The sequence below is a fragment of the Homalodisca vitripennis genome, chromosome 5 (genome assembly GCF_021130785.1).
Source record: "Homalodisca vitripennis isolate AUS2020 chromosome 5, UT_GWSS_2.1, whole genome shotgun sequence".
Classification (NCBI taxonomy): domain Eukaryota; kingdom Metazoa; phylum Arthropoda; class Insecta; order Hemiptera; family Cicadellidae; genus Homalodisca; species Homalodisca vitripennis.
The window spans coordinates 67,113,805-67,125,012 of record NC_060211.1 but is presented as its reverse complement, the minus strand read 5'-3'; the positions used below and the strand labels follow the sequence as shown (position 1 = coordinate 67,125,012).

At 32.0% G+C, this 11,208-nt stretch overlaps 1 protein-coding gene across 2 annotated transcripts; it reads right to left on the bottom strand.

The window, feature by feature from the left end:
• Positions 1 to 667: 667 nt before the first annotated feature.
• On the bottom strand, positions 668 to 9,503 carry LOC124362317 (farnesol dehydrogenase-like). 2 transcript variants are annotated; one of them, XM_046816717.1, is made up of 7 exons: positions 9,429 to 9,503; positions 7,554 to 7,699; positions 5,413 to 5,578; positions 4,245 to 4,374; positions 2,997 to 3,126; positions 2,667 to 2,816; positions 668 to 875 (listed from the first exon to the last, which is right to left on the bottom strand). In XM_046816717.1, exons 2-7 carry the CDS (start codon positions 7,683 to 7,685, stop codon positions 834 to 836), a joined length of 750 nt encoding a protein of 249 aa, XP_046672673.1. In that variant the 5' UTR covers positions 7,686 to 7,699; positions 9,429 to 9,503; the 3' UTR covers positions 668 to 833. The 2 variants fall into 2 exon arrangements, with proteins under 2 accessions (XP_046672673.1, XP_046672674.1); XM_046816718.1 differs by lacking the exon at positions 9,429 to 9,503 and adding an exon at positions 9,312 to 9,415.
• Between the last annotated feature and the right edge of the window lie 1,705 nt (positions 9,504 to 11,208).

Genomic DNA, 11,208 nt, shown 5'->3' with positions numbered 1-11,208 from the left:
TTAATTAAAACTAATATTTGTCCACATGTAAGGAGGATGAGCAAGGAGATGTTTTAAGTTAAGAAAACACAACTTGTATTTATTTTTCAAAATCTACTATTTTTACTGCACAGTAATGACAAACTGCAAAGCACACAGTAATTTTAATGTGTTATTTTCAGTTACTGAAAAAAACATTCTGTATTGATTTACGATTGTTCGCCGTCGTTGGTGTCACGTTCCCGTCTCCAAAAGAATTTTGTAAACAGGCTTGGGCGTATCCTAACCCCCTTCCAATCCTAGGTAAGCAACAGAAAATCTGTCAGTGAAATCTACCCATTAAAACAGTGTATACGGTATTACAGTGTATACGTAGACAAAGACGACAACAAGGGAGCGCGACCACGACGCATCACTAAACAGCCAAGGTTTGTAAAATCAAACACTGAATTACTATAGAGTAATTTATGGAAACTGTAAAAATTATGCTTAATGTAAAAATTATGCTTAATGTAAAACTTTATGACTATAGGTCGGTTTGTTTCCGAGATATCATGCAGACAGACAGATATACATATAGAGAAAGGAAGTCTTTCCAGCCCCTGGAGTGATATATATGGTTATATATAGACAGCTTGTTGCATTCAAAACGCTTGAGTAAATTTTCTATGGAAAAGAAAAAGAAGAATGAACGAATAAAGTTTTTTGTTTTATTAACGAGCAAAAATGGTCTTTTGGAAGACAAAATCCTGCTTTGAGACTGTGGGTTTAATTTTAAAATCTCGGAACACCAAGTGCGTGTTCTGCGTTGACGTACAAGAACTGTTACTGCAGAATGCTTTATTCTTGAGTGACTATATTATATCTCCAACTGGACGGACGATCAATTCGTTAACCTGTGAACACACGAGAGCAATTTATTACTTTAGTTATCTTGAAATTTGTGAAATTTACTATTACTGTAGTAACTAATAAAACATTGTAGTATCCCATTGTTGTTTCTGATGTACAGTAACTGAGATCAATTGAATATATATCTAACATATTATATGTTACAAAATATATTTGAAGTTAGGTTCGATACCATGTTATATCCGAAATATTACATTGTTACGAAATGGTATGGTCGCTAGACGATGTAATTTTGAATTCAACACTGGTTAAATATATGAAAAAGATGTATGTAAAGATGTCATTTACTTTGTGTTCCACTATAGTGCATAAGGAAAGTAGTGTGTCACCGATAAACAGGGAGCTGAGGACTTTCGTAAATTACAAAATCTAAAAATAAGGAGAGTGTCCCGGATCATACGTTACGGACAGATGTTCGTACGTTATAAAAACGCACTTTGTACTTATTGATATTTTATGATTAGAAATGAAAACAACGCATTTGTGTTATTTTATCCCCGAGATTAAAACAACGTCCATTATTGACGTAAAACTAATAAATTAAACAACAGTTTAAATAAAAAATCATATATGTTGATATTTGTTTACATTAACATTTTTATTAGGATTATTGAAGCAAATAAATAATCTGAAAATTGGAAATACTAATAGTTCTTTAATTCCTTCCCAGGAATTGAGGAACCTATCCAGTATTTACAATATTCGTTAACTGCGAACTAACAATATACTTATAGATTGCCTAATGCTATATTTGTTCGAAGACTCTGAATTTACATTGATTTAATAGTGACTATTTGTGTTCAGAGTTGACGTAACAATGCTTTAGGCATCTTTGAATTTTTTAATAACTTGAATAAAACTTCAACTCAAATACTATTTTCATACAAATAACACAAGCGATGAATAATAAACTAAATAGAGAGGAACATGTGGTAGTGCGAAGACTGAGTTCCTCTGAGTGTTTTAATATTTTGAAGTAATATGGCTAGTCGTAAGATCTTGAAGTGAAAGCATTTACATTTCATTTTGTTTCTTAGAACATGGCTACAAATTGATATTTTTATATGTTGAGTTTAGCTTTAGTTAATATTCCTTTATAGAGATCGTGTCAGAATAATCGTAGGGACTCAATTGTGCACCTGATGAAACAATGAGACTGCCACTTCATCTATTTATAGGTGTCTTTGGTGTCGAATCGATTTGAAAGTTCGTGTTGAGATTCTTCGTAGCTGACTGTCCTTGTATCTCTTCAGACGAACATGACTCCAGACTCGAGGAGTCAAGTCTGAGATATAGCCAGATTCCAAACGCTGCTATAAAAGGAAGGTGAACTGGAGCTAAACTAAATATACAAATTGAAGCAACCTTTCCTACCATAGCTACGTTATGTGTAGATTGATATTCTTATCAGAATAATAAGGTGACAATACCATCTTAACGATGCCGTCGTTTAATTTTCGCGCAACCTAATGATGGAAGATTTGCAATTGATAAACCAATACAACATAAATAGGATAATGTAGTTAACGACATCTTCAAGTTTTACCACATAGTAATGGACCATTCTAAATATTATTCTAAAATATTAAAGATTATTGGTGAATCTCCTTTACTCTTATAGAACGTGTCATACATCGTGGACACCCTACGGAAAACACTGAGGTAATGTGTAATGTTGTAATTAACCCATCAAAGATATTAATTTCTTTTAATTACATATGCAGGCAGTATAGAGTGTTTACATGTTTTACTACCTTTGAGACAGTTTTACGAACCTGGACGTTGGGCGGTGTTGCCAGAACATAATGCACAGCATCAGCAATATCCTTGGGCAGAATGTGGGGCAAGTGGGAGATGTCCATGGGTTTACTAGAAGTAGAGTTAGCACTAAACAGCTCTGTTGAGACGAGTCCTGGACTAACGCTCTAGGGGATAAAAATAGTAATAAATTCACTAAATATCTAGTACTGACATAGTGATTTAAAGACTTAAACTTATCAATGCTAATGTTCCATTTCAATGGGAAATAATTCTAATTTTGTACTTCATAGAAGTTGAAAACAACCGTGATCGTAAAAATTAAAAAAAGTTTAACTATAACTTACTGATACTTTTATTTTTGACTTTTGTCCAGCGAGCTCTCTTCTAAGTCCTTCTGTGATGGCCTTGGACGCGAATTTGCTTGATGAGTAGGGAATAGAACCAGGAGCTACGGGAAGTCGATGGGAGGCGACACTAAAACAAACATATACATAAATTAAACTAACTAATAAAAGTGTACACAAATAAAATATAAATCTCATTAACAACAAATTGTCAAAACCTACCAAATTCTTAATTAAAAATGTAACATTTTTTTGTGTAAAAGAAAACAAAGATCATCATAAATCACAAGCCGGTCTCTTATATTGAAGACTTATTGAGAGTTGAATGGAATTTATTCTTTGGAAAAGCCTTTCAAGTTTTTCAATTATTCAAGAAAATAATTAATTACATAAAATAACATAAAAATCCCTTTATTTGGCCAGCGTATTTTAACTTACAATTTCTTTTCAAATCGACTGTTGTCCATTAAATTACAAATAATTATACATAAATAAAACCATACTTGAACTAAAAGATAAAAAATTGTTGTGGTTTTATAAAGTGAAAGGACTAATTACAAATAATTTTGTTCGTACTTAAGTCGTGTAATTTCATGCGGTTGTATATCTCAACTTACGTTTAAAGTTTACATAAGAAACAGCTACACTTTTGACTTGCATAGAGAGGTCATTGAACAATTTGGGGCCGAAGTGCAAAAAGCCCTTCCTACTGATCTCAAGCTTCATTTTGGGAAATTGGAGGTTACGGTTCTGTCAGGTGATATGTTCGGGGATATCCTCCAGTTATAGGAGCCCCTTGCTTAAGTACTGTGGCTCTTTAAGAATAAGAGCTTTATGATTCATGCAGCATGATAGCATTCCGCATACTACTTCCATGAACAGCATTTTGGCAGTCTCTCGAAAGGAGGGTACATAATCAAAGCGTTTTTAAATTGAAAATGAACCTTATCGCTGAGTTTTGAAGTCTGAAAGTATCCCTAAATATTGCATGCATTGTGAATGCCTGCAGTAATTAAGATCCAATATACTAAAACTATAATTCAGATCATACTAATTTTAACTACACTCTATTCCAAAACTATCAATACAGTTAAGGACATATAGTAAAGGAAACAGGATTTTTCCGGACATTTTCCATCGTTCAGTGATACTGAACATCAAACTGAACGCTAGCAAATGTCCGTACAATTCTGTTTCTTTACAATCCTTCCATCGTCAAAAACAAACTTCAAGGAATAGTAATCTTGCCTGTTAATGTTAATAATATGGCCATCATCAACTTTTCGTTCCTTCATTGAGTTGATGGCCTCCCGGGAACAAGCCCCGAGAGCAAACACGTTTACGTCATACATCTTACGCCAGTCTTCAATATTACCGTCTGAAACATCAACCACAAGATCTTTTTACTATTCTGAGAACACCCTTACATGAACATGGTGAACTCAGATTATGATCAATAACCTGTGCATAAAAAGATATGTCCTGACTGACTGATCAAAACCCAGCACCATGAACCATGAAATATAGAGCCATAAAATATGGTATATACATTTATCTTGTATTTTTATATATTTAGGGGATGGGGTATGCTAAATCACGGAATATTTGCTTGAGGGAAATTACACACAAAAAATGTTTATTTTTATCTTAAATTGAAAACCCATGAATGAATGAAATCTTTACTGTCCATAGTACGAACAACATCGGACACATTACAACTTTTAAAGAAATTATAAATCTACCATGTTTTTTAGTGTAAAGATTATAAGCCAGTTACATTGTTGTGATATGTTAAAGTACTCATATATGTTGGAAAAGCTCCCTTTTATAGACAAGTCTCAGATTCTTTTAAAAATTATTAGTATGGAACACAATATTCTACTACTAAGCAAGTCTTTAATAAATTCGGCCTAAACTCCAAAACTGAATTCCCAAACATCAAAAGATTTTTTTAGTAATACTACATTCGGTTTTATTTCTGCTATCATATTGGTGAGTTCGTTTTGCTGTGACTAAATTTTCAAATGGTAATTTGTAATATGGAATTTATTTTTAAATTTAAGTATTATTAAGGTTATTTAGTGATTTACTTTAGTTAATATAATAATTAATGTCATTAAAATTCGAATGAATCATAATTTCAGACTATTAATATAATATAATTAGAGAATTATAATGATTATTTTCGGTATACCTACGGTATAAATGATCAAATTAAATGTTTACCGTAGAATAATTTTAAATCAAGCAAACTTATATAAACATTTGTTTCTATGTGAATGCAATAACTTATACACAAATAAGTGTACACTGTAATAATCTATTGAACAGGCAATATAATTAATTAAAAAAGTGTTATATGCTCGAGTTTCAGAGTTTACTATTATTGTAAACAAATTATAAACATTTCACTTACCGGGTGTAAATGTATTTACCAAGACACCTGCATTATTTATTAATACATCCACTCCTCCCACATTGTCTTTGATCCATTTAAACGCTTTTTTCAAATCTTCTTCTTTTGAAATATCAACCTTTACAGCATGTAAAGTACCCTTATTCTTAAGTTGATTTTTCACTTCCTGAAAGAAAACATTTACATTTATTAAACTTTTGTTTTGTAATTGTCTTCTATAATTGTTTGTTATGTGTTAAATATAAAATAGTGGAGGGCAATAATAATATTGAAATGGTAATTCTTATCATGTGACCATCAAGAGAAAGAATATCTAGAAAAGTATAAGTGAAATTTAGAATTATCTAAATGTAGCCTGTAGCTGTTTTGCCTCTATGCAAATTACAATTGGATTAAACTTTGAACTATTGAATTCAACAAACAGGTAATACTCCACACAAAAAATTTGGAATTCAGAATTATGAGCATATAATCATACAATCATTACATATATATAATCATTACATCACTACATCTATTATTGTATTGTATAAGTAGGACAACTTTAAAATTTGTATAGTGCTTAAAACAAACTAGATGTGTCAAGTTTCAATAAATGTTGTACTAACAATAAATTATGATTTTTAAATATGCGTGAAGAACGTACTAATTGCTACAAAAATTTCCAAATGTACTTACTCAGTTAAAAAAAAAAATAAAAAAATAAAGTATGCATATCTTCGGACAAGGCGGGGGTTTATATTATATTAATTTATGTAGCTATACAACATCTGATAAATTTCTCTATTTATTATAGACAAGTGCAAACCACCTTGATGAAATAATAAATAATGATGTTTAGTGGACTGAGAGAAGAATTGACTGACCAACACGTGTGGTTTAGTTATCAGCTGTTTTTTTAAGTAAACAAGAATACTGTCATGAGAGTAACAGTGGATCTTTGGTTGCCCGAAGGGGTGATCCTTATACAGTAGAATGTATTTAAAACCCACAAAAAGCACATATAGTGTTAGAACTTCCGGTTAGTACCAAATGTCTACATAAAATAATTGTTTGAGATACCCAAAATAACCGTACATAATTTATGAAATTCTTTTAATAATATAGATGATAAAGTTGTAAAAACTAAGGATGCAGGATACAATGTTAAGATGTACAACTTACTCGTAATCAATGATGAAATTGTTTTAAGGGATTCAATATTTTTAATTAATTTGAAAATTTTGAATTTTAAATGCTCACATTTTGAGAAAAGGCATAGAAAATTGCCAACTATTTATGGCATGATTCGGCTACGGAGGTTGCGGTTGACACGGGACTCTTTTAAAATGCTGCCTTATTGATGTGAATTAAGAGTCCTCTTGCTAGCTTTCATCATTTTGGTTTGTTTTGTGATGTGTCTGAAGAAGATAGCCTTGCTATCGAAAGGCCTCACAAAAATAAAAGTATTACATATTGGTTTTATGTTTTAATGTAAGTACGTTAAACCTAAACAGTGTTTAAATTACAAATAATCAAACACAAAATTGGACAGAAGCTAAACAAAGTGAGATAAAACATGCATGAGGTCTATCTACATTCTCACTCTTAGAAGTGTTAGATGGTAGGGCAGTCAAATTCAAATAAATAAGGTGTATAACACATTAGTCTAGAGATTGAGAGATCCGTATTAACTAAATGAGAAAGACCACAGCTTCAGGGCATAAAATGCTGTTGGTTGGCATAAAACGCAACATGCATTAGGTCTATCTACATTCTCACTCTCAGAAGTGTTAGATAGTAGGGCAGTCAAATTCAAATAAATAAGCTGTATAAAACATTAGTCTAGAGATTGAGAGATCCGTATTAACTAAATGAGAAAGACCACAGCTTCAGGGCATAAAATGCTGTTGGTTGGCATAAAACGCAACATGCATTAGGTCTATCTACATTCTCACTCTCAGAAGTGTTAGATAGTAGGGCAGTCAAATTCAAATAAATAAGCTGTATAAAACATTAGTCTAGAGATTGAGAGATCCGTATTAACTAAATGAGAAAGACCACAGCTTCAGGGCATAAAACGCTGTTATAGAGTGCTTAAAGTTCCGCAGGCTTAATTTTTATATATAGTGTTAGAAATATGGGTTTAAGGTATTATATACCAGTAATCGGTCTTCCCTTCTGGCCAGACCCACCACTACCATGCCACTCTCCACCAAGTCCTCCACTATGGCAGCTCCTATACCGGCACTGGCTCCGGTCACTACAGCAACACGTCCCTGCCATCTCTTCATCTTGCTTCGTGCTTCTAGAAGACATGGAGATACATTACTTCAATTAACATAACACAGAAAACAGCTAACGTATAGCTCAAGTTATTATAAAACAACCCATTGCTTCTGATTTGTTCTCCGGGCTAAGGCAAACAATTAATGCAATATAAATATGGGTCGTAAATTTTTAGTTAACCACCTGTCTGTCTATGTTTTTAACTTTGTTTTGGAACCAGAACAGATAAAACATAAAATGTTACTCAATTATTCTTTTTTAGTCCAAAATCAACATAAAGATTAATATTATATTATTATATCGTGTTTCAAGATGGTAGAAAGATGAAATTTTTTACACAACGACTAAGAAGATTACGAAACTTTTAAGAAATAATAATAGGTTCTAAATATAAAGAACTCATACGAATGTACTTGTAAATAATGTAGATACAAGCTTTAACTGTTTTAATGCACGGTTAATGATGAAAAGTTATACGTTCCTTGTGTTTAATAATTGAAAAATGTAACGTTATAACGTTATATTATAGGTTTTTTAAATTCACAAACTTTTAAAATAAAGTAATTGTTTTAAAACCAACCCAGGTAACCTTTAAAACTATGTAAATTTATTTTGTGTGGTTTAAATCGTGATTATTAATTTTATGACACGTTTAACTGGCTTCTCTTCATTTGTTTAATACCTAATGATTTGTTTTTCTGAAATTAATAAAAAGTGTAATAATAGCAAAGAAAAATCTTGAATCTTTACATGAAACTTAGAAACGCCACTGTTAAAACCAATGTTCAACTAAAACAAGTAAATGGCATTGAGCGATTATCACGTACGATAGATTTTAAGTACTAAAATTTTTGCAAGATTACCGATAAGACATTGATAATTATTAAAATCCTTGTTACACTTTTCCGTAAAAAATGGGGAAATATGCTGAAACCCTAGTCAGAGTGCTCAAAGTAACAGTCATAGTGAACGCTTTCCACATGGCAATTCTAGCATGCAATATATGCCAAAATTCTTACTAATGAATAAAAATACCGTAGCTAAAACCTAATCCTAAATCACTTTCCGAATGACATGGAAAAGAAGATGACATCTGAAAAATGTGAGCTTTTTACATGTGATTCTGAAAGCGCCAATCCATGCATCAAATTACCTAAATTTAACAAGAGCTAACATGATTCGAAAGAGCGAATAAGAATTTAAACGGAGATTTTTGTTTTCTATATGCACGAGTTATCACCTTCACTGGGTTTCTGAAGGTCACAGGGTAGTGACCAGCTTCGCTATTTTGAAATTCTTGCTCAACTCCATGAAAGACTAAGAAAATATCCGTACATTTAGAAAGGCGGAAACTTACTCACCGAACCTTGCACCATATAAATCTTATTTGTTCCCAAGATCAACCCTGTATTAAAGGGAGCCTAACGGACATGGCTATTAAATTCAATTACTAAACAATTATTTTTGATAGTAATAAGATTAATATTAATTTTCAAACGTACAAAATTTCCCTATAGCATCACTGTCGTCTTACATTTTATGTAGCTTGTAAATATTCAAGAACTTGCCGTAACGGTAATTTAAATGTTAGTAAAAAATCATACGTCAAGATGTACTTTACGGAAGTTTACCTCTAGAAAAACGAAGTTAATTGTTATATAATTACATGTAGAGATAGCTCAGAATAGAGAGAAGTATAACAATAGGCTTGTATACACAATACACGTATACGTTATAATCTACGATACCTGAGCGAGGTCGTACACGTGTGAGGTCTGGCGTGGGAGTACTTGGCGAGGCCAACCTATGTAATTAACCGTAGAGATAACAACATGATATAATATCAACGTAAGATAACTACGGTGTCAAGAGTTTTCAAACTGATTTCGTATACAAACAACATTGTTGGAAAACATTATTGCACAATATCTCCTAACTTTGGCGCCATTTCAGCTGCTTATAAGATTAACACAAGAACAAAATGAGGTTTTCTAATTTTAAGAGGTTTGTTTTTAATTAGTAAACGTGGTGAATAGTTTACGAAAAACTTGCCTAACAGGAATAAGGTTGAAATTATTGTTAAGAGGCATGATTCAACAACTAGATAGTTTCTATTAGTTTCCTTATAGGCTATGTTTTCAATAACGATAAACTACGGTTGTGTGAACCAAACTTGAGAATATAATAACCCATTGATAAAAGAACTCATTGATGTGCTATATTTTATTAGCAAAACAAAACTCAAAATCTTCTTGAGGAATTTTTAAAATTTTGGTATGAGTTACTGCTATAACTTTCATACATTTAATATGACTTTAATTCAGGGCATCTTATGAGAGTTATGCCCTATTACATTCATATTATTATTCTCGGCATTACATTTCATAGTTTCATACAACATTCAATGGCCAAAAATTTACCAAATGACCAAGCTCCACTTGAGGGTGTGCGGTACACCTATATCTATTTACTGCACCAATTTGATTTGCTGGGTATAATACACAGATTTTATTCGACCTAGTTTGGCAGTTTTGAAGATTAACAACATTCATTTTTACTTTTGGTTCCTCTCCAACTCTTCTAGGATGGTATATCCAAAGAACTTCGTCTTCATTTACTTAGTCTGTTCATTTACAATAATCAATAATGGTTGTCCAAATTATTTGGCCCAAAATTTTATTTTATGTCTGATATTAGTGCTCGTAGAACTAGTATAGGTGCGTCTTTATTATCAATTCCGATTCATCGAACAACCTTATATAATCAATATTTCACTGATTCCGCACGTAGATCGGGAACGCTCTCCCAGATAATATCAGAATTGTTGACACGCGCGATCGCTTTGGGGCTGAATTTAGAACCTTTCCGCTGCGGACATGGCGATGGTGACAGTTGGTGGTTCTTGTGGTCGCACTTGGGATAACTGCATGTACGCTGAATGAATGGATAATGAAAGCTGATAAGGATGTCATAATTCAAATAGTTGCTTATTGTATTAAATATATTAAAATTTTTGTTAGACTTCAATCAATATACTAAATTTTTAATTTAAAGCATCCATTTATATGTTGTATCGTAATTAATTATTAAACTTAATTTAGTTTTACATGCCAGTTACGATATTGTAATAAAAATTATTTTATTTTTTTATTTGTGTTTAGAGGTTAAGTGGGAGAGAGGACTTTTTACTAATAACATCGTCTCTATAAATAAAGAAATTGTTCATTTAATTTTTCATTTCATTTATATGGCATCCAGGTTATATATGGCATTACTATCTAGTCATAGTAAAGACAAGTGGTTGGCTCACTACAACTCGCAAGGTGACTTAGAAAATGCCTTCAAAATGTAATGCTTCCAACAAAGCCGTGGTGTCATGTAAATTGCCACACTATTATTTCAGGGGTTAAATATTCTTTCCTGTCTTGGTGATTAAATAAAAAGTAAAAAGTATTAAGTAAAACTATAAACCATTCATATAATGATGTTGACCTTGCATCGTGTTTGAAACAAGGTGATACACTACCC